Source organism: Micropterus salmoides, unplaced genomic scaffold (assembly GCF_014851395.1).
Source record: "Micropterus salmoides isolate LMB-PRFRI ecotype aquatic unplaced genomic scaffold, ASM1485139v1 Ms_hic_scaffold_9, whole genome shotgun sequence".
Lineage (NCBI taxonomy): Eukaryota > Metazoa > Chordata > Actinopteri > Centrarchiformes > Centrarchidae > Micropterus > Micropterus salmoides.
The window spans coordinates 26050489-26074813 of record NW_024044681.1 but is presented as its reverse complement, the minus strand read 5'-3'; the positions used below and the strand labels follow the sequence as shown (position 1 = coordinate 26074813).

Genomic DNA, 24325 nt, shown 5'->3' with positions numbered 1-24325 from the left:
ATTCAAAGCAGATACATGTGTAAGAAGTCATTTTACTGAGACAATGACAATGTAGGCTCCTTTAAACCTAAGTAGCTATATACATTTTTGCATTTATGCCATAAAACAAAGGGCCTTAGGGTTGCCTCCTAAAAAATAATTCATGGTCAGGCACAGGGTAAGTGATGCTTCAAAAATAATTTATTTGCAATAAATTAAACATTTCAAATATAACAGAAATCACACATATCTTAAATTCTGCAGATGCTTTCTTTTTCACATTCCACACACAGACACATTTATTTATATATATATATACACACACACATATATAAATAAATAATGCCTTTGGACATTGAAGAAGTGGCTTTGTTAATTTCTTCAGTATTATGAACTAGTTATCATTTAAAGCACATGTTGACTCCTGCTCTGTGGTCCCTTTTAATAGATATCCTTTTATTGATGCAAACAAACCTGAACATTAAATCAAAATCTTTTATTCTGGTGTTCTGAGTCTCATAAGTAATGCAGTAATTTAAAATATTGTTCCTTTTTTTCTGACACAAACATCCAAAAATGTATGTACACCTTTACACACCAGTTCTATTTGCCTTTGAAGGATGCAACAGGTTTCCTCATATCTCACCTTGTCGTAAACTTTGACAATCCTGTCCTTCCCAGTGCCTCAGCAGAGCATCTCTGAACACACCATGAGACCTCCAAGTTCTATTTTTGTTCATGTGAAACTTGAATTTAAGTGAAATACATTATGATAAGGTTTCTAAATGTTAATACAGGAGAGGTTTTGCTATGTTTAGTTTATGATCATGATCTGGTCACCATGTCTTGCAAAGCATTTTGCCTTCAACCCCTGTGAGGCATTTTGCACAGTATATGCAATTGTACTGCAGTTACAAAGTCCATATGAGCATCAACTGAAGTCTTTATAATGTGTTCAGATGCCCATTTGACTTAACTGAGTCAACAGGAGCCACAAGAAGAGCAGGAAATTATCATGTTGGTTTATTTTACTGACAGAAAAATGTCAGAATTTAAAATGTTTAAACTCACTGTCGGCTTGAAGAGTCTGCCAGAGATCCTGACTGGCTGAAGTTTCAAAAGCAAACTGAAATGCCTTATGATATTCCACAAGCTGTACTTTATGAAATAAAAAACACAATAAATATTTTATCTTTTCTACTTCTTATATAAGAGATAACATTGAACACCATTTAAAACCAATGTACCAAGCAATTGTGAATGAACATTACAGCTAGATTAAGACTGTTTTTTGTTCACTTACTTATGTATTTAAAATTACATTTGTAAGGGGGAAAAAAACACACAGTAATGTCTCTATTTTACAATGTAATGCAGCTATGATGACTTGTTTTTGGGGGATAAAATAAATAGCACTTGTGTCATGAGAACCACTTAATAATAAATTACCTTTATACAACCCAGGAATTTTACATGTGCTGTTAAAAAGAAAGTCCCAAGTGCAACCAATAGCAGCACACTGCCATTTTATATATTAAATAGTGGAAGAGCATCTCCAACATCAGTGACAATCAAACACTCCCATTATAGTTTGTGTGCAAACAGGGCACAAGACATTTCATTGTAACCATTAGCATCTCATCACCAAGCAGCAGATTTCTCCTCGAACAAAACAGATTTCATTATCACATTTTAACTTCAGTGATGTGATTAAACATGACTTCTGTCCTGAAGGTGCAATAATGTCTCTCCAGAGGAAAGCCCTCCCAGAGGTCTCCTCCTTTCAACACGTACAGGCGACAACCCGCCTGGGGCGTTCAGCCTGTCAAAGACTGGACTCTTGCAAGCTTTAGTTGTTCTTCTGACAGTAACAGAGGCCTTTTAGAACAATCCTGTTCAAGTCAGCATGAGTCATGTCCTACGCTAACAATGATAATCAGTTATCCAGTGAGCTCGACCCTCCGTTGGTAGCAGTGGCTTTGCCTTTTGATTTGCCCGATGAGCGGAAAGAGAAGCGTTTGATGAGACGTCGGGAGAAGCTGGCAGACTTTTTGCGGCTGCTGGTTGCGGCAGCAGCAAAGTTATTGCCCATGTTGGAGATGTCCTCATGGGATTGGCTGTGGCAGGACTCCTTTTCTCGATGTCTTCTGCGGAATAACAGCTTCGACCCACTCTGTAGAAAACCCACTAGAGGAAGCAGACAGAATGCATCACTGTAGGTGGTAATCCATAACTGAAGTACTGGGAACACAAACACTTAAAAAACACTAACCAATCACCCAACTACTACTATGAGTTTTCTAAATGAATTTACTGATTTCACGAGATAGCACCATTAACGTTATTCATTCAAAACCACTATGGTCTGGTTGGGTGTATGCTGCAGCATTGCCTCCAGAGGGCAGTAGCAGGACTTTACAGTCATGTTATTTGGCCTGTAAATCAGTCATTGCTCTATTTTTGATATTTATAGTTTTGATATTATGTAAGGATAATAGGCTATAGATTTGTTTGCATGTGAACTATACTGTACTATACTGTTTAATAAAATATCAGCGAATTGTGAAAATGTCTAAATCTTTTCTTTAATTTATCCTTTAATGACAAGAGAAATGGCAACAACATGCAATCCAACTGAACTGCTGAATATTGTGTTTACAATAAGCATAAGACATTACTGATTAACATTCGTGGAAACTGCGCCTCTGCCTTTGCTGCTTTTAGTGCACAGACCAAGAAGCAAAGTATGACGACTGTGTTACCTTTATGGTCCTTGAGGCTGCGGGTTTCCAAGGCACCAGTGGAACCAGTATCTGACTCCACATCGTCCACAGATGGACGCTCCGACACGTCGGAGGGTGTGGTTTCATCTGGGTCCTGGTGATGCCCCGCCCCGTAATGGTTGCCATGCATGGCTGCATCCATGGCTGCAGCGTAGCCGCTCGATAACACACAGTCATCTTCGGAGAGCGGAACCTGAAGAGTGTTAGATACTGAATCAAATTATGTTCTTTTAAAAATGTTAGCAAGATTAATTAAATGCTTATATTGAATACAGGAAGAGAAGTGGAAGTGTAACTACTTATCTAAAATTGCTGCTTAAGATGAAAACTAAATGTTATGACTATGATTTTAAAATATATACCTGCACATCACTGTGAATTTAGTTTCAGGTTTCATGTGCAGCCTCTTGCACTGAATACATTTTTACAGGCTTTCAGGTCATATCAGGTCAGAAGATTCTGTCATAATGTGATCTAATGTGAGGCTGTGACTGTCGACTAAATTTAGATCAAACTCATTTTGCCTGGCCCCACGTCATTGTATTTTAGTGAAGTTAGGTAAATCATCAAAAAAACAAGATCCAAGGTAGATTTATTTATCATTTTACAACACAGGGTTGTATAATGAGTTTGTAGTACAAACATTATAAGTGCCCAAATACCGAAAATTAGGTTATCAAAACAAAACAGTTGCACTTGCAACATTGGACACAGTTTCTATTCTCTGACCTTTGACACACCCGAGATGATCAGTGTGCTCCTTTTTGTTGGCGTCTTGCGAGCTACTTTGGACGCCGACTCTGTCAGCTGCCGAATGGCCGTCTCTGCAACAGGATCCAGGCCATTAGAGAGGCGGCTGCTCTCTGACAAAGAAAACACAAATATATCAATCAGCATTTTACCATAGAAATATACAACAGAGAAACCATACATAATGTTACATTTGTCAAACATTGTCTATTGCATTTGTCAGACTTTTTTTATACTTTGCTTAAGAAAGTAGTTTCCCTGTGTAAAGCTGTTGAAAAACTACATTAATGTTTTTGAACAGGAGTACCTGCACAGAGAGGGTTCGTGATGTGTACTGAGAAGTGCATTACTCTCATCTCGTGTTACACTGCAGCTTGCTGCGTATCCTACTTTGCATCTGTTATGTAAAGCCGTGTCTGAGTGGCCTTTAAGTCTAGGACTCACTGCAGGGGTTGGGGCTGCCTCTGCCATCTGACAGGATGGTGGGTTTCTTCTCTGTCAACTCCACTTTGGACGGCGAACGCAAAGGGGAATCACCTGAATGGCATCACAACTATTTTATGGCATTGTTAACATTACCACAACATGCTTCTATCTCTTGTTGTACACCTACTCTGGCACAATGTAACTCTGTAAATGTACCTGGACTGCGTTCCAGTTTAAGTCGAGACTGGACGGTCGTGACAGTGGTGACGATGGTTCCATCTGGCATGATGGTTCGGTCCACATCGACTTTCTTGGTGGGGGTGAGTGAGGAACGAAGTGACAAAGCATTGTGGGCGCTGCGAGGCTCCTCTGTTTCCACATAAAGCAGCTGGAGGAGTCAAATAAACAATAAATGAACTTTTCATTTAGCAAATCAAATGTGAAGATGGGATTGGGTACTTCATTAAAATTGTGCACTTTATTAAAGAGGTGGCCACTTTATTTAAACTGACATGTGGACCTGCGGGGAAAATGTCAGCTGACTAATCAGTGGTAATCAGGTATAGCAGGTTGCAGGAGAGGTATAAGACATGTCACAATGTAGCAATAAGAAATGTTCTCCTCTCCTGTGGAGATAAAGCATATATGAATGCTGTCTGTAAAGACATCTGTAGATTGCAAGAAGGAAAAATGACAACTAGTTGGCTTCTGAAGATGGCTAGAAGAGATTGAAGACAGCTATTACAGGCATGACAATGGACTTTGTTTCTGCTGTTATACAACATTCCCTCTCCTTTTGTTGTGAACCTTTGTTTCACTCCAGCTTGTTTGATGTTAGATAATAAACTGTGATGTAACTGCACCACTTCAAATCATGAGAATCACATTGAGAGAACTTTCCACAATTTTACAGAAACGCAATGCATCTTGTCAGTCACCTCTGCTGTGATGGTCGCATTTGGTGCCAAGCCGAGGCCGGGGCTTACTGACAGTACGTGTTGTCCGGTAGGAACTTTGCACCGGAGGTCCAAGGCGATGGAGGCATGGCCAGGCAGGAATTCTATCCAGATTTAAAACAAAAACAATGGCTTAACATATTTGTACAAACAGCATGAGAGCCATTCTTTAACTGGTCACAATGGGAGCATTTCCTGACATTTTTTACATCCCAAAAAGGCTAACAAAGACTACTTTAGGAGCCTGCCAACAGTGCATTTTCAGTATCCATGATTTTGCTAAAGCAGTCTGAACATTCCTGCTGATCAGGTTTCTGAACAGCGGCCAATAAAGAAAATTGCTATCGAACAGTGCCTTACGTTCCCTTTTGCCGTTCCTCTCCAGAAGTCTCACTCTCAGCTCTTTGGTTTCTAGACCCAGCTCCCTTCAACACACAGAAAACCACTGTGTTAAAATTCAAATAAAATCCCACGATGCAGAAATACATAAATTGGAAAAATGCGACTTCTTTCTGCTGCTAAAAACTTGGCTTCCGATCTTAAGTGACAGTCTATTAATATTAATATTAATAATTACATGAGCAACAAAGTTCAAAAAACAATTGTTAGATATTATTTATTATGAGTATAACCCTCAAAAACACAGCTAATCTGCTTCATCGTGACTGTGTGGGTGTGGAAAAATGTTGCTATATCGTGGTGCAACATTGGTGCACAGAAGTATGTGACATCACTCACTTTTCCCAACTATGCACCACCCACTTCAGAGAAGAGCAGCAAGATAAAAAATACAGAAATTTGGCATGAAACTAATTTAACGTCAGAAGAAAAGTGTTTGTTTATGTAGGACCCGTAAGAAGCTGACTGTGAAAATATATTTTTCAGGGCTTTTAATGTTGGCATGTATGTCCACAAATAGGACACTGTTAAAGCTGTTTAAACATTACAGATGGTATCTTACAGACTAATTTCTTCACTCCATTCCAGTGAGGCGTTGCCGGGCACAGACAGGAAGCGGGTTGTCCTCTCTGTGGAGGGTTGGTCCAGGCTCAGGACACAGCACAGCTCCCCTGAGCTAGACCCCTGACCTGCAAACACACAGCACCACAGTGAGACCTCGGCAATCAGCAGGAAGCTGGGCGGAAACGATCTGACACAGAGGAAAAATTTCTGACCTTTACTTAAGGTCGCCCTGAGCTGCCGCAGCAGTAGTCGCCTCACCAAGCAACTCTGCGATATAGAGTTCAATCCCACCGATAGATGGTCCATGGGGGCCTGGAAGTGTGCAGAAGGAGAGTTCAACAGCAAAATCAGTTAAAGCACATGATTTATCATGCATCCAGTCATATTAATTATATATATTGATTATATTTAAAACAGGTACCAGTTAGTTTGTCTTATTGCTGCAATAAACACGTATTTCTCACCAAAGGACCTGACGCACAAGTCTTGAGGTTGAGGACCATGGCTGGCTGAGTGCTGAACAGAGTATCCTCTATCAGTCCCTTAATCATGTCCAGGTCTGCCTCACCCTCAGTGCCCTGATGAGAAAAAGCAGCAAGTGATTCCTCTCTAATGATAAACATACATATATGTGTTGTAGCAGTGGTGGTCAGCAAATTGAACTATAGACACCAGCTGGGGCTTTTAATAGATTTCTAGGCCTAATATAATCTTACTGAAACAAACAAATAGGAGAAATTACTTACTGTTGCTTTAATTTAAGAGCCATTTAGTTTGTTTAGAAAGGTTTGCAGCTTTGGGGGATTGAACCAATCCCAAAATTTCATACTTACATTTCGGCTGACTACAAAATATAAATTCTAGACTTTAAGATTCTTGTTGTCCGATTCAGTGGGTATCCCTGAGAGTTGTTTAAAAAGGCAGTAAATGGCATGGGTATTTATGAAACGATATTCAAGAACAGCCTTTCCTTCATGACTCAGTGAGTTTAATGGGGTGGAAATTTACATATTTACTGAGATTTATGCACACAATTTGACAGAAAGTTTGGGCACAGTCTCAGAAAAACTTGCATTATGTGCGTTTCCTTTTTTGAACAACGCAACCTTTAATTTTCTCTAAACAGTCTCAGGACTGAGGCCACTGCTGACTACACAAGGCGGACATATCATATTAGCGCTATCAATATCAGATGTTCTCACCTGTGTCTGCAGCTTGCGTGGAGACACTGTCAGAATAAATGAAGGCTGCTTGGAAAGAGTCCAGGACATCATCAGACCCTCGCCCTCCACCTCCTCCAGACATGCCACCACCTGATGGAGACAGACAGGGGGAGTCAGAAAACGAGTTTAACATAGATGCAGTTAACAGGCATGCAGTTACAATAGATTATAGCAGTAATATAGTATGGTATCTATGTATAGTGTAGTATTTTCTCATTAATAAATAGTTAACACACTATTTTACCATTTTGATAATTTACTATAAGGCCTCTTCCTAGACAACTGTCAGCCTCTGCTAGCTTCTACGATACATTTTACTTTATAAAACACCAGGTAATATTTGGCAGGAAAACAGTAAGTTTATTTTATGATACATAACATGTGGAGGACACTTTAGGTGCAACAATAAATGTTTCTCATTATGCTAGATGGTGGAAGAACTGAAATGCAACTCCAACATGATTCTCCTCTTAAAGAAAGAGAAAAAACAAACACCACTGAGACAGGGAGACGCAAGAGGATTTATGGGAAAATGGGTTCTTAGTTCTGATAAATACATGTTATTGAAATAAGACAGAAGCTATTGATTTGATGCAGATGATAATGACGGTGACAGCAGGATTACATGTAATTCTTGGAGTAAATTTTATACATTTGAATAACAATGCAAATGATGTTCTGGCATTCTCATTTGTTTAAGTGGGCTTGACCTCAAATGTGCAAATTTGCAAAAAACAAAATCCAGGTGGCTTTTGTACCTTTGCCGCCATAGGTGCTATAGTGATCTGATAGGTGTCCATTGAAACGGCAGCGTGTGACTGCTGAGTGACTGTCACAGGAAATATCAGTGTATCCACCCAACAATTGCAGTGTAAAACCTGTAAAACAAGAAGAGGTTGACCAAGGACAATACTGAAATGGGAGATAACCTTCTCTTTGCCTGTTAAAATCCACATGTCTTCATCTGCATCTTACTTGACTTGACACAGTCCAGGAATTTCTGTCTTGTATTGCTCCATTAAATTTAAAAAACTTTCCAGGGTGTTTAGCAAAAGGTGTCTGCTTTAATAGTTAATCCCAGTACTTGTTACTTGTAATGAGCATGACTACAACGGTTGCTTACCATTCGGTGTTCCGATTGGTCAGTGCAGGTCACACTATCTATTGCAGAGGCAGCAGTTAACTGGAGGTTGCTGTCAAAAGTGATCTGGATGGAGCTCTGGGGGAGACAGGAGGAGAACAAACGTCCTAAATATTGCATAAGAGAGGGAGGAGAGACACCTGGGCATGACATAAAACATTTTGTACTGCAGTGATACAGCCTTTAATGCAGCTGGTTAGCAGTTAATCACAGTCCGTCTGGGTCTTTAGTATTTATTTTAGGTCAGTTATTAAATGAAAATGTTGCTGTATCATTTTGACTAAAACGCAAATTAACCAGGGCATCGTTTGAATTTTAAGCATGTCTGGTATCAGATGTTAAAGAACTTCATTGATCTTTGCTCAGAGTGATTGGATGATCACTCACACATGGTACTGATTACACCATTCGCATGCTAATCATAAAATGTAATCCTTAAAAAAAAACATTGCTGTTTGGGTACTATCCTTGTACAGCAACCTCACAATCTTTGTAGAAAGAGAAATGTTCCTTTAGGCACAAGTTTTGTGATAGAGTCAAGAATATTAATGTGTGGTTAATTCCCCATGCCAAAGGTTCAGCATTACAAGATGACACTGTTAAGTCTGATGCTTAAAATGTACATGTACATGAACCCTAATGAGCAAATGTGTAAAGACGCTGTTGCCAACAAACATGAGATTATTATATTTAAGATGTTTGGCTAATGCACAAGTGCGTCCAGTCCCGGCAGCTCTGTGGACTATCAAGACTGCATCACTCAATGTTTAGTCATGCTTACAGCAAGGCAGCTTTTACTGTACAAGTGTTGGACTCTGACACCCCTAACAAGGGGAATTAGTAAGAAAGGATTCACCAGAACTGTGGCAACACCAGTGGCCTACTATCACTGTGTGCATGTGCCAGAGGATCTGTTTCAATAGACGGCTTTAACTGGCTCAGGAGATGCAAGTGAGAGAACACAAATCCCCTATTGTCAGGGCATATGTTCCTCTAGGTCTAAGTCCAATCTCTATCAAACACAACAGTGGAGGCAGGGCAGAGGTGGGAGGATGATATAACAAAGTTTGTGGTGTGTGTATGTGTCAGTGTTCCAGCCAGGAGGGCAGGAAGCCAAGTGCTATGCTGCAAGCTTACGTATGTTCCCTGGACCATCACTGCAGTCACATGACTACAGCGTACAACCGGCTGTGTTTATTTCGTTTGGCTGGAGCCTCTAAAACTGCACGGTCACCCAACCGTTCATCACACCCAAAGTGCAGAACAAATATGATGTGATGCATTTCAGTCTGTGAGGGCTTTAGATAAATCCATTAATTGCATGGTTCTGATTGTGTGTGGCTCGTAGATGTGCATTACTAAAGGTTTGCGTCACTGCAGTCAAACACCACTGGCATCTGCTTGCAATTAGGCTAATTAGAGTCAGTACAATGACGTCACCCGGTGCTCCTAAATATGAGTGTGTTTTTTTTCCGGTAACCCACATTCGGCAAATATGAGTATGATAAGAACAAAACAGAATTCCATTTTTAGATTTCTTTTTGCCTTCATAAAGACATCTGATATAGTATATATGTTGATATAGACAAGAAATATGGGAAGAGAGAGTGGGGTATGACTGGGGAGATTATATATATATACATATACACACACACACACACACACACACACAGTGTATATATATATTCTTTTTTATATAATGTGTCTATGCAATGCCCCTGGCTGGCATCAAACCAGGGATGCTGCGCCAACGTGGCATGCGTCTTAACCATTAGGCCACCAGATGCCCCCCAGACCTAAATTTATAACAAGTCAGTGCATTTATGTCATCACTTATGTTTTTATGTCAAACATGCTAAATCTATGACGAAAAGAAATTGACAACTTTATATTTTTGCAAATTCCTTTAGGACACAGCAGCACAGCCTTGCCAATCAATCAAAATCTTTCACGCCTGAGAGAAGGTTAGGTCATAAGCAGAGGTGGGCAATGTACACAACTCCAGTACTTGAGTCAAAGTATTCCTTGTCAAATATTACTCCAATACAAGTGAAAGTTGTTCAGTCACATTTCTTAAAGTACTGGAGTACATAGGAGTAGTTCACTGTTTTTTTCTCCTGTGATATAATAAAGGCAAAGGTTCCTTTGCGGCCTCTGCGCTGCGAACACCATCTGGCTCTGACATCCCTACACACAAGGCAATCTCAGTCCCGACCGTCCTCACACCGCAATGGTAAAACGAGCTACCACGTACCATCAGAGAAGGGGAGTCCCTCTCTAACTTCAAGAAGCTCTTGAAAACTCATATCTTCCACACTTTCTCTTATAACACCCCTAACGCCTAAGAGGCACCTTCTTCTTCCTTACAACTCACTTGTCTTGATTTTACAATTTGTTAACTCTTATTACTTCGCCTATGTAGCCATCCCATTGATACCTTAAGCATTAATAGCTCTTACTAGTCTTATTGCTACTCATGCTTAGTATCTATTGTTAACCGTGGATCTCTTGCTTTACTGATGTTTGTAAGTTATTCCTCAAATGTAAGTCACTTTGAATAAAAGTGTCGGCTAAATGAATATATTTAAATGTAAATGAACAAACAATTAATTCTCAAGTACAGATACCTGAAAAATTTACGTATGTACAATCCTCAAGTAAATGTACTTCGTTACTGTCTACCCCTGGTCATTGTGCGCTGCTCATGCACCCGGAGCACAGCACGTTTTTGCAGCAGTGCTCTGAATGCCTCGAGCAGAAAAGCACCTGACGTTATTTATGTCCGTGAAATGGTATATGGTTGGATCATTTCAATCTAAAGTGGTCCTATGTTTTTGGTTTTATATTCCTTCAAAGGGTTTACTTGCATCTTAGGTAATATAGCCATCTGGTGCTCTGCAGTGTTGTGTACCCTCCTGGCAGAGGCTACAGAGCTCATGTCATGTCATGGAGAGGGCAAAACTAGTAGCATAACCACAGATTTGTCCTTGTGAACCACCACTGTTCAACTGAATGTGTATGTGGAGGGTATTTCTGGAAAAGAGACAGTTCCTGAGGACATCCATGGTGTCACTTCAGGTTTGTCAGCGTCACCCCCTTTGGGTCCGGCTGGCTGAACGCCTCTGAAAAGCATGTGGGTCAACCAGAAATATACTCTCCCTGTGGCTTTTGTTGACCCTCATCTTCATTACTTGCCTTTTCTTTGTGTAGTATGTATCTGAGGTTCAGGCTACAAAAAGGTACACACTTTGTGGTAGAGAATGTTTTACTTAGAAAACCATACATCTAACAATAATGCTTTGCAATAGTGTGAAAGGAAACATACTGGTCTGATAACTTGGAATGACAAAGTAAAGTTCTGTTTTTACCCTCTGCAAGCAGTGTGGCATTGTTTGTTAGCAATGCTAGCATGCTAACTTGCTAAACTAAAATGGTGTACATGGCAAACATTACCTGCTAAATACCAGCATGTTTGCATTGTCATTGTGAGCATATTGGCATGTTGATTAGGGCTGGGCAATATGGCCAAAATGTTATCGCAATAAAAAATTAATATCATTCCATGTCAATTATTATTATTTCAATTATTACTTTTAAAATGCAGATTTTTATTCCTGAGTACTCCTGAGTGAAAGAAACCAGATGGTTAAATGCAATTAAACTATTCTTTATGGTCAGAACATGAAAAACACTCGCCAGTGGATCACTGAACAAGTCTATGGTAGAACATTCAAAACAATTATGATCAAATCTTTTTTCAACATATATGCATGAATAAAATTAAGTAAATTCTTTTCTGTCCCTTTCCTCAACAAAATAAATATCTTAATAAAAAAATGAAGTGCTAATTCATTCGTGGTTCAAATGAATTCAATACATTTGACCATTTTTAACATGTTTTATATTGTTGTTGAGAGAAATTATATTGCGATAAGTATCGTTATTTTTTTATTGCCAAGCCCTAATGCTGATGTTAGCATTTAGCCTTTCAGCACCACCAGAATATATGCTCTTGTTTTAATGTAGACTGCTGCTCATGCATTGCTGGATTTAAATAGATTTTGAGTGGCCTTGTGAATTTCAATTGATTTTATATTTTCAATTTGATATTTATTTCAGTGTCTTGTAGCCTGGCATCTCCTTATCAATGCGCGCAGACAAAAATGCCTCTGGATGCAATTGGATAGACCCACAACCAATAGGTGCAATGAAACGTGTGACACATGTCACGGGTGGTGCTTGGTCTGTTTTCAAGCACAAAAAAAAGAAGACAGCATTTGCAGTAACATAATCTTGATTCATATTTGATCAGCACTGCTGAACAGTTTGATCTGAGTTTTGTGAGCCTGGTGCATTGTGCTGGATGGACTTGACCAGATCCAGGACAGGTGGAAATCTGTCTCAATGGGAGGGGGGCCAGAAGTATCTGCCAGAACAATTCGTCTGGTTCCCGGGCAAGAGCTTTTTGAGAACATGTACAAAATTACTAAAAGTAATTTGTCAAATATATTACATTAATGGATGGAACAAGACTGCAATGTCATGGTTGTCGTGTGTGCAGGCAGGAACAGGTTTCAGGACAAGTATAACACAAGAGATGGACAGTATAACACAAGAGATGGACCTAAAACACAAATTAAATAACAGATACCGAACAGTCCAATGACAAAACTCACAGAGACCTAAACTAAACAGGAACGATCAGACATCTATATAATTCTATATAAAATTAGAATAATGCATAATATGTTTCCATTTTAAATGCTGAGTCCAAGGAGCAGTCTTGTAGATTTATGCCTGCCACAGAAAAATTGTAAAAATTAAAGTCAATTTTGGTTGAGTAAAGTAAAACTGGCTGGTGAATTAGAATTCATCAGCGGCTGTGACTGAGGTTAGGTTCCTGCACTATCATAGCAAATTAGCGTTGAGTGCTTAACATCCCCTGTCGTTACGAAGAAATCTACTTGAGCATAATCACAAGGCATTAATCATCTACTGGCTGCTCACAGTCCAAGAGGGAGGAAGTGAACTGCCGCTCTAACTAATCACCAGGCTCTACAATTGCAGATCTTGAATGGACCGGGAGCCCCCTTCCCTTCAGATGCACACGCGTATGCTCTATTAGTCCTCCTCTACCACCCACTGAAACCAGTGACAATAACTTGACATCATGTGTCAGCTGCAGATGCACACACAGTCTGACGATGCTATTATGATCTTCAGGTCTCAAGAGACCAACCAGTCCAGTGCTTCAAGCCTCCTGTACAAACTAATCCAGCCAGAGACATCTGAATAGATCCATTTCAAGTCCTTTTGCCAAGGCAAGATTATATCCAGAGGCTTTCGCAGTAATACTCCAGCAGACAGACATTTTCTCTGGATAAACAACTGAGTCATGAAACAGGTTGCATCACGGGATTACTGTGTAAAGGTGCAGGAGGTGTTTTTTATGTAGCTGAACTGGGTCTTTGATTTCTCTGTTGAACCTGCTCATGTTTAAAGTGGAACCATAGTGTACAAACCTTGCTTATGGCTTCACTGTAAGTGCACTACACCTAAGTGTTTATGGGTTTACAAGTAAATCTAGTCAACTGGTAACTCCATGGAAATCACCATTATTTAACCTAACATGCGGGGTGTCACATACATGTGTTTGCAGCAAGAGGACATCCTTCTGTTGATATCACCAGCTGCGATGAAGCCAAATCCCTGGATTACAGGGACACAGGAAGATTGTGTGTGGGCGGGCTCTTCTTAGCAACCCCAAGAAGTCATCATCATAAGACCACTAGTGGTAGACTTAATGCAGGTTCAAACAGAGAGAAAATTAAGATGAAAATACAAATCTCTTGACTATATATCTTCGAAGAAGAAGCTAAATGTAGCACTAACATTGTGTCTCTTGTCTCTACAAACAGGGCTTTAAACCCAAACAATGATGCTTAAGCCTGTACCTTTTGCAACTGTTTACTATATTTATGTAACAACCCCCACTGTCCCTGTCAGGATTCAGCCCCCTGAAGCATTTTCTGAGTCTCATCTTGTTGTTCTGAATAGTGAACTTCAGGGGCCAGGGTCAGGTCTCCACTCAGGGTCTCGCTACAAGGACACAACATTTTGACGACACTCAAAATTAGCGAGACAGCATGGGCTGTTCTATAAGCTTGTTTGCATGGTACCACTTGAGCATTGGAGGGTTTCTGGCTTATGTCACTTTCTGCTGCAGGGAATAGAATATGGACAAGTGCTGCCAAACCAGACTTGTGAAATGAATGTTATTCAAAACAGTGACCCACTGACATTTATGAAATGTTAATGAGATTGATAGAAATTGCTAATAACAGCCCTGCTTTCTGAGGCTTAATAGCTCTGTAATTACTGACAGACTCTCAAGCACTTTTTGGCTTGTGACGATTTTTTTCCTACCTGACGATGGTAAATGGAAATGGTCTGTTTGCTGCTGAAATATCTATAATCCCATATTGCTATGAACAGCTACACTCACTGTGTGACTGGAATACAATGGCATGTGTCATTCGTGTAGAAAACACAGGCCCTGAAATGAATATCAGGTTTCAAAATGATCCTAAGAGCGACCCAGTCTTAAAAAGCATTACATGATAGGCTACACCATCTTGGTAGTGTGGCCACATCATTTGTTAATAAAGACTCAGTTGTCCACTGATGCTGCAGGCAAATTGGTAAACTTAGCCCTAGCAAGACTTACTTCATGATAATACTTTTCACCACAGTTCTCATAGGAGCTAAAGCACTGAAGAGGTTATGATGATGCTTTTATATGATAATTTCAAGGTGGAGCAAGTCAGCCATTCACAATAGACGGAGGCTGCGTTCACACTGAAAATATCTCTGTCTGCGATAAAAAGAAAATTCAAAAGAAATACAAGGTTGTGTATTTGTGTGGGTACAATCCTACAGATAACGGTGAGAAAATGAAATAAAAGCCAGAAAGTCCTTGAGTATTACATCCTTCATGGTCTGGTCTTTGAGGCAGATGTCAGATGTCTTACATCAGCATTGTCCTAAACAATAAAAAGCCAGGGAGTGACATCACGTGACATTGAAGAGGTAAATGATATGGATAAAATATATCATGATATAATACATTTTCTGAATGTATTACAATCTATTTATTTTTGTAAAAAGCATATAAAAATCCAATATGGCCATGAAACTCATTGATTTACAACATTGCCTACAATGGCCTAATACTTCCAGAGATGGGTAAGACATATAAACGTGTGACGGAAATACATTTATATCTGATGAATTCATCTAGCTTTTCTGCAGAAATGAATCTTTACTTTATTCAAACAGTTAATTCATTATCAAAATAGTTGTTGATTCATTTTCTATAGAAATTCAACTCTATAAATAATGATTTCATGGGGGACACAGATGGATTTTTTTTTTTTTTTTTACAAATTTTCATGTATAGTGAACATTTTGTAATTACATTTTTCTGCAACAGTCTTCCTATTATCTTAATATTGTCTTATTATTTTGAGTCTCAGAAGATGGAGTGTAAGCAAAATGTTATTAGGAAAAAAAATCACAACATAAATATATATTATGATTAATAACAGACAATAAAAAAGACAACCTAATGCTTGACCAAACATAATGGGGCCTGCCAAGGAAAGGGTTTTGCTGAACCTTGTTTGTTGCTCCAACTTTTCCATGAGGCCTCATTCAGCTTGCCTTTATTTGGATGATTATCAACAAAATAACTTAAAGACCTCTGTCAGCATCAATCTTAAACGCTGCAGAGGTACTTAGGTTAATGCTATGAAGGATTTGTGTGCTAATCCCCACATGATGACACTGAAGCCGTATCCTCATCGCGCCGCGTTCCTCCAGGGAAGCTCATGTTTTGCCTGATGTAGAAACATAATCATGAAATGCAAGTTAGAGGAGAATGTGAGTCTTCGGGACCATAGTTTGGGCGGTTGCTCTAGTGTCTGCTTTCAAAGTGGCCACAGCAACATGCCTTGCAGGTGGCAGGTGATTACTGTATGTGAGAAGCAAAGAATGTGATGTGCCTCGCGGTGGCCACTTAATACTTGCCACAAACACCCACAGCAGGTTTTTCCAGTCAGGTTTTTAGGAAGGAGGTGAAAAGCCAGAACAAAAGGAGACCCAAGTAACAAAGTAGACAAAATGACAGAGTTGACTGGCTATTCAAACATGTTTAATCTTAATAATGAACACTTACATAAAGAAAGAAATGCTTACTTTCACATTTGATGCATCTGTCTGATTAAAGAACTAAAAAGGACATGATGGAGACAGAGCACGTAACCTTTAAGTTACAGGACAAATAAAGTCTACAATCATCAGGACTCCTAAGATTGAGTACTGTAGATGTATATTTCTTATGTCAGTATCGAAGTTTCATTAACAAACTCACAAGTGATTTGCATACGCCCCAGACACATTTAGAATAACAGATTGCTCTGCATGCAGACACAATGAATAGCAAAGAGATCTGCTAGTCATTGTGATGAGGGTGCTCGGGAAGCTTTGGCTCGCACGCTCAGTTCACAAACTAAACACCACATGGATAGACGGGCCAGGACAGCTTGTCTCCGTTTCCTCCATCGCTGTTGCATTTACCCAGTCTGGAGAATTATCTTATAATAAATATCATATACCTTATCACCGCAGGGTAAAAACCTTGTATCAACTTCCTCTAGTGGGGTTTTAAAGCACTGCATAAGCCTAAAGGTCACATAGTCATTATAGATCAAACCCACAGAGAACCATGAAGGCATGAGGTTCTTACGTACAAAAAATATCTCTGGCAACCTCCTTTTGAAAAAATATGAATAACCTCTGAAAGACAGCCTGTGTCATTTCTAAGCCTCACTCATACATTTAGTATTGCAAAGGGCCACTCAAAGTTAAATTATGAATTATATCCCAAGTACAGCAAGGTTGTTTTGTGTTTTAATTTTCATGCCATCACTTGGGAAATGCATTAAACTGACAATCAATAAACACTCCTCACTTTACCAGAGGTTCGCTGCAATGTTGTGGAGTTTCTTGGTAACTGAGAGCAACGAAGGTCGCAATGGATCAACTAATTAGGCCATTGTAAGATAAGTAAGCTGGCACACGCCCATTTACCACCATATATCAAAGAGAAGCAGTTGCAAAGAATCACACTCTGTTCAATGACCGGCACAAAAATGATTAACACTTTGATGAAAACCGATATAAGCTCAACAGGCTCAATGCTGCATACCGACTGCTGCTGCGAGCTCCTCATACCCTAGTTTGTACTTTTATTACACTCAAATGTAGCAGTCTGTACTGTATATACAGTATATTACAGTGTATACATCACAGTGATATCATGTATCTCTCTCATAGAAGGCATTGTGGGCTAAGCAAATCAAATACCATGATAGAATTCTCCTGTTACTATAGCTAAGATCACAATAACAGCATGTCTTGGCAAACCAGAAAGAAAGTTGAATGTCCATGGGTAAGTCATTTAACATTACCTGACTCACAAATGATGGCTGTAATGGTTAAAATAGAGTTGTGTGTTGGCCAATTTGTTTGTTTCCCATTTACAGAGCCAGGGCTGTGTACAAACACCAGATTTATTTTCAGCGCATACACAGAACAGACAGCTAGCTGGCTGTGAGGAGATATTCGCTGAATTTGACAAAAGATGTATTGGACTAGGATCGCTATTCCCACCTTTAATGTAGGTCATGAAGACAAACACAAACACTGTCAGACTTTAGTTAGTTTAGAATAGTTTGACATTTTGACAAATATGCTTATTCATGTTCTTGCAGAGACTAAGATGAGACAAGCAATACCACTCTCGTATTTATACGCAAAATGTGAAGCTAGACCCAGCAGAAAGTTAGCTTTGCTTAGCATAAAGACTGGAAGAAGAGGGAAACAGCTAGCCTGGGCTCTGTCCAGAGGTTAAAATATCAGCTACCAGCACCCCTATAGGGATTTTTCCAAAGGTTTTTTTTTTACTACTAGAGCAGGGGGATATGATTGGAATCATAATCATCATATAATGACAAGAATTTTCTAATTATATAAATGTCACAATATGGTAAATCGCAAGTAAAATAATAATTAATTTTAATATTATGAACTGTGTTCCACTGTATAACATCAGATAAAACCAGAACATGCTTTTTATTTAAATGTATGTAAAATTATAACACATACAATACATACTAGAGCTTAATGATTTAAAAAAAAATATGTAAATGCCATTATCCTGATGCTATATGATCAAAGTGATTATGATGTGATTTTTGCAAGGACCTATACCAAACAAAGATGTTTTCTTAACTCTCTAGAATATGATGAGTAGGCCAGGACATCTCTGCAGCACGACAATATTTCATTTAAAATGGTAATTATGACACAAATTTCACCTTTACCAAAAATTGCAATAGGCCATATTGTGATTTTGATAAGATTTCGATTAATTGTTAGGACTGGGCACATTAATGCGTTATCATTAATTAATTAACGCCAACAATTTTTTAAAATTATTATTTTGAAAGTATGTTGCTCACTGGCTCTGAATACACATAGGCCTACAGTCAAACCATATTTCACAGGAGAGGTGTTGTGTGTTGATAGCCCGCAAATAACCCTCCCAAACAAGCAGCAGAGGCTTCGGCAGGTTCTCTCAGGTGAACAGACAGGGAGACAGCGCTCCGCGAGTGAACGGCAGGCGCTCTATGGATTGTAACCATGGCAATGGCTTCTGTGCGCTACACAGCCGTAGCCTTTTTAACTTTAATTATACATAGGCTAACTTTACCTGATAGGCCTGCATTTAGTTTTGCGGGGATGCTCTGCCATGTGAATTCCCTCCTGTTGATGTCCTGATAACTATTAAGATTCTGGAAACTCACAAACAGCGAGGATCAGTCTCTCTTCCAATGATTTGTGCTGCGCGTCGCGTACAAAAAGTTCAAGACAATTCAACTTCGGCAGTGGGCAGTTTCTGCTGTTCCCTGATAAAAGAAAAATGTTTCTGCTGATACCTGCTCAGAAAATATCCCAAGAAAACTGGACTCTGATGGTAACTGATTTAAACAATCTAGATAAAAGGTAATTCCCTGGCAGTGGCAAATAGCTTTGGTTTAATATTTGATTTGATTACATTAATGTTTAAGTTGAGATTTACAAGAAATATTTTATTGCTACCTAACCAAATGTTGTTGCACTTTTGTGTATATAGCAGTACATTTAAATCAAAAGTGTGCATTACAATACTTTAGAATTCATTATTCAGTTTTGCACATAAAAATGCGATTAATCGCAATTAATCGCGAGAAGATTAATCGTGAGAAGATAAATCGCGATTAAAAATTTTAATCGTTGCCCAACACTCATTACCTGTATTAACTGCACCTGTCTGAACTTGTTACCTGTATAAAAGACACCTGTCCAAACACTCAATCAAACAGACTCCAACCTCCACAATGGCCAAGACCAGAGAGCTGTGTAAGGACATCAGAGATAAAACTGTAGACCTGCACAAGGCTGGGATGGGCTACAGGACAATAGGCAAGCAGCTTGGTGAGAAGGCAACAACTGTTGGCACAATTATTAGAAAATGGATGAAGTTCAAGATGACGGTCAATCTCCCTCGGTCTGGGGCTCCATGCAAGATCTCACTTCGTGGGGCATCAATGATCATGAGGAAGGTGAGGGATCAGCCCAGAACTACACGGCAGGACCTGGTCAATGACCTGAAGAGAGCTGGGACTACAGTCTCAAGAAAAACCATTAGTAAAACACTACACCATCATGGATTAAAATCCTGCAGTGCATGCAAGGTCCCCCTGCCCAAGCCAGCACATGTCCAGGCCCATCTGAAGTTTGCCAATGACCATCTGGATGATCCAGAGGAGGAATGGGAGAAGATCATGTGGTCTGATGAGGAAAAAAATAGAGCTTTATGGTCTAAACTCTACTCGCCGTGTTTGGAGGAAGAAGGATGAGTACAACCCCAAGAACACCATCCCAACCGTGAAGCATGGAGGTGGAAACATCATTCTTTGGGGATGCTTTACTGCAAAAGGGACAGGACGACTGCACCGTATTGAGGGGACGATGGATGGGGCCATGTATTGCGAGACCTTGGCCAACAACCTCCTTCCCTCAGTTAGAGCATTGAAGATGGGTCGTGGCTGGGTCTTCCAGCATGACAACGACCCGAAACACACAGCCAGGGCAACTAAGGAGTGGCTCCGTAAGAAGCATCTCAAGGTCCTGGAGTGGCCTAGCCAGTCTCCAGACCTGAACCCAATAGAAAATCTTTGGAGGGAGCTGAAAGTCCGTATTGCCCAGCGACGGCCCCAAAACCTGAAGGATCTGGAGAAGGTCTGTATTGAGGAGTGGGCCAAAATCCCTGCTGCAGTGTGTGCAAACCTGATCAAGAACTACAGGAAACGTATGATCTCTGTAATTGCAAACAAAGGTTTCTGTAATAAATATCAAGTTCTGTTTTATCATATAGTTATATCATGAAATAAAATGAAAATTCATTATTTTAAAAAAAATCATACAATGTGATTTTCTGGATTTTTGTTTTAGATTCCGTTTCTCACAGTTGAAGTGTACCTATGATAAAAATAACAGACCTCTACATGCTTTGTAAGTAGGAAAACCTGCAAAATCAGCAGTGTATCAAATACTTGTTCTCCCCACTAATTTTGCACCTGTTAATATCTAAAAAAAAAAAAGTGGTATTTAGTTTAAACTTAACCATTTTTGAGTGCACTGAGAACATGTACTGGTGTTCAAGACATCTTTCTATTAGGGTGCTAAAACCAGGCAACGAGCATCTTGTTGAACAAACAGTGACCCCTTACTTGCATTGTTAGGCTTAGCTCCTAGTGCACCATCACTGAATGAGCATTCTCCAAAGTGTTTACTTGAACATCTGAGCGGAGGTTTTCAATCTGCCGAGGTGAGGTGAATCAGAGGGGAGTGCTGTTTGTTGTGCACGTTCTGGGGATTGATCTGACCCCTTTAAATTCCCAGCCAACTCATCTCTCATTCAGCGCACACACACACAGTTTCTAAGTGGGGGGTAGAGGAGGATCCATCTCCTCTTCCAATGCTCATAAACATCTCACTGTGCGGCAGACTTTGATTCACACACATCAAAGGAACTATTTAGAAGCAGAGAGACCTTTACAAACGTATGATGAGCCAGACTACCAACTGTCTGGGGCACTGACCACACAGACTTCAACACTGTGAAATCATGTGTGAAACAGTGATGCTGAAATATGAAAACACATCTTCCACAACACGTCAGACTGGACTGATTGTTTTGTGGCAAACAGTGATGCTGTTTTTTGTTTAGACTTGAACGCAACCTCCGGGATTCTATTTCACCTGCTGCAGATTTAATACAATTTCATGCTGTTTGCTTAAATACTTACATTAGAAATGATGAGCTGCAAGAAAGGTGAGACAACCATTCTCCTGTTTAGAGCTATACAGTCTATGGTTTAGAGCAGCAACATTGATTCAGTCTCTTCCCAGTGTGATCAAACACATCCGTTTCCCCTCACAGGCTGGGGCATCAGGCTATTTTTATGAGGGTGTGGGTGTTCATACTGTGGTTACGCTGCCTGGTCTTGCCTCTCCGCTCTTATGTGCATTGATTCAGAGCTGTTACGCAAGCCTCTGCACCCCCATCCTCTTACCGATTAGACACTCCAGCTCCCACACCTCCACCTCCCTGCCTACACACACCTCTAGCACACATGGGCACACCAAGGAGGTGTTTAACTATTAATGCATGTGCTTAGTGGAGTAACCTTAGGCATGCTCTTCTACACACTGCATCATGTTTATCCAGCTCTCATTTGCAATACAATTTGTACAACACCTCCTCCTGTTTAGACCTCACATTAACAACTTACCCCATGCCTGCAGGCTTGCTCATTCAGAGCTTTGACCCAGGTGGTCTGGAAGTGCTCCCTGAAGGACTTGAAGGAGAACAGAGAAGTCAGCAAGCCTTTAACCCCGGCCTCCGATGTAGGTCCTCCATCCCGGCCCGGGTGCAGCTTCAGAAGGAAGCCCCACAAACTTCCAGCCTGGCTCTGGTGGGGCTGTGTGAGGGAGAGCCGCTGCTGACCGGCTGTGCCCCTTCTGTCCTGAGTGCCTGTACTCCTGGCTCTCCGCAGCCGCAGCAGTGTCAGCGAGTACTGGAGCAGCCATCCCAGCACAATGAGCAAGGAGGCTATAAAGAGACCCACCAAACACAGCCAGCCCAACTCCTGGAGCTCCATCACCGTCTCCTGGAGCCTCTCATATCACCAGGTCCAGATGGAAATATCGGGACTGTCAGTCAGGGCAGATCAGCTCCTTTTAGCCTGTGAGTGGCAGCAAAAGACAGTCAGGCATCTTGATTCAAAGGTATGGCTTAGGAATGCCCCAGAAAATCCAGCACAGACGATACACCGAGATGGTGGTTTTTATCGACTTAACTTTAATTTGCTTGTTTTAGATCACGTCAAAACACCACTTTGTGTTTACATGAAGCAGAAGCCAATGCACTAAAAACCGCATGCATTAGCAGAGAGGACTATGCAGCGCAGGTTAGCGGGCAAAACTCAGATGAGCAAAGTGTGGCTTCATACCAACCTGCCGTTTAACTTAAAGGGTCCGAGCTGCAGGCTGCGGGTAATCGAAAGCAAGGCAACACGAAGCTGGCTTCTTCGTGGGGATCTGCAGCGCCAACGACTACACAAATGTGTTTGTCCCGAGTCATCAGCGATGTTCTGAATGATGTGTCTCTGCTGTGATCCGTCGACCCAAACAAACAAGCCTTCTGCTCTCTGCGTTAGTGCATCACAGACTCGAGTGGGCTTCAAATCTCCGCTGCCCGCTCCCTCCTGCCACCTATGTACCCGCTCTACAATGATGATGTGACGAAGGACAGTAGCGGCCTACAGGTGGCGCCGCAGGGGGAGGACCGCGACAGCAAAGCGGAAGCGAAATGCAGAGCCTTCAAAATAAAGGCAGAAATAATAGAAGATTAAAAAACACCTCAGTGTTTTCACCTATCCACAAGGCTTAATAACTGACCATGCATAGCAGGCGATTGTTATTATTACTTACTATTTTTTTTCATCACTTAAGTACAACATAGGCATAGTCCTAGTTGTACATTTTTGATCTCTTTACATGTTCTATATCTATATTTATATATTTATGTTCATGCAAGTAACAAAATAGCGAGGAAAATTCCTCCTGTGTGAAAATGTACCTGGCAATAAACCTAATTCTGATTCTGAACATTATCCAGGTTACATTATTACATAATCCTGTGGCCCTGTCTTGTAGAGAGCCTCTTAAACCTTGTAATTAATTTTGTTTATCTGGTAAAGTTGTATCTTAAAATGACTCCCACAACTGCTCCCACAAAGAAAAATTCTGCCCCAGATTTGCTCCTTTTTCTCTCCGGAATTGTCCTTGGCAGTAATTTTGATCAAAAAATTAAATATAACCACTGTTTTTACGTGACCACTATCAGTTGTTATTTTGCAGATTAAGCTTTTTCATGCAAAACAGATGATGAGCCTAAATGCATTGTTTTGATTTAAACTACTAAACTCCATTTATTTTCAACAATAATATGCCATTTACACATATCAGTAAGAATAACCCAATAACACAATATATGATCATGGTATTATACTATGAGTGATGAGCCACTTTTTTGTATAATAGGCACTTTTGCTTTTGATATCCAGTTAAGCAGGCTACATTTTGCTGATGATACTTGGCTATGTTTAAAAAGGGTGACCATTCGGCTTTTGCTTTCTACATTCAGCATCCATTGTGAGCGTTTTTGCATTGCTTTGACCAGTAGCCAGGTGTGACTCACCGGCACTTCTCACTAAGCTGCCGGTAGGTTTTTCTTGTCTGCCCGCTCCACTGGCGCTGATGGAGTAAGGAGAAGATCTGGTGCTCTTTTACCCAAGAGTGTGCATAAAGTTGCTCATCAATGTCACTAACCACCATGTAGATAATTCTTCTTGCACAAGGATTTAATGAATA

The 24325-nt window shown here is 40.3% G+C and overlaps 1 protein-coding gene across 1 annotated transcript; it reads right to left on the bottom strand.

Moving 5' to 3' along the window:
- Positions 1-162: 162 nt before the first annotated feature.
- On the bottom strand, positions 163-23202 carry c2cd2l (c2cd2 like). The gene is made up of 15 exons (XM_038708738.1): positions 22907-23202; positions 22183-22635; positions 8204-8299; positions 7839-7958; positions 7060-7170; positions 6322-6435; positions 6070-6169; positions 5856-5982; positions 5255-5319; positions 4877-4998; positions 4155-4326; positions 3957-4049; positions 3492-3625; positions 2742-2955; positions 163-2166 (listed from the first exon to the last, which is right to left on the bottom strand). The coding sequence occupies exons 2-15, from the start codon at positions 22549-22551 to the stop codon at positions 1916-1918; spliced, it is 2088 nt and encodes a 695-aa protein (XP_038564666.1). The 5' UTR covers positions 22552-22635; positions 22907-23202; the 3' UTR covers positions 163-1915.
- Positions 23203-24325: the final 1123 nt, after the last annotated feature.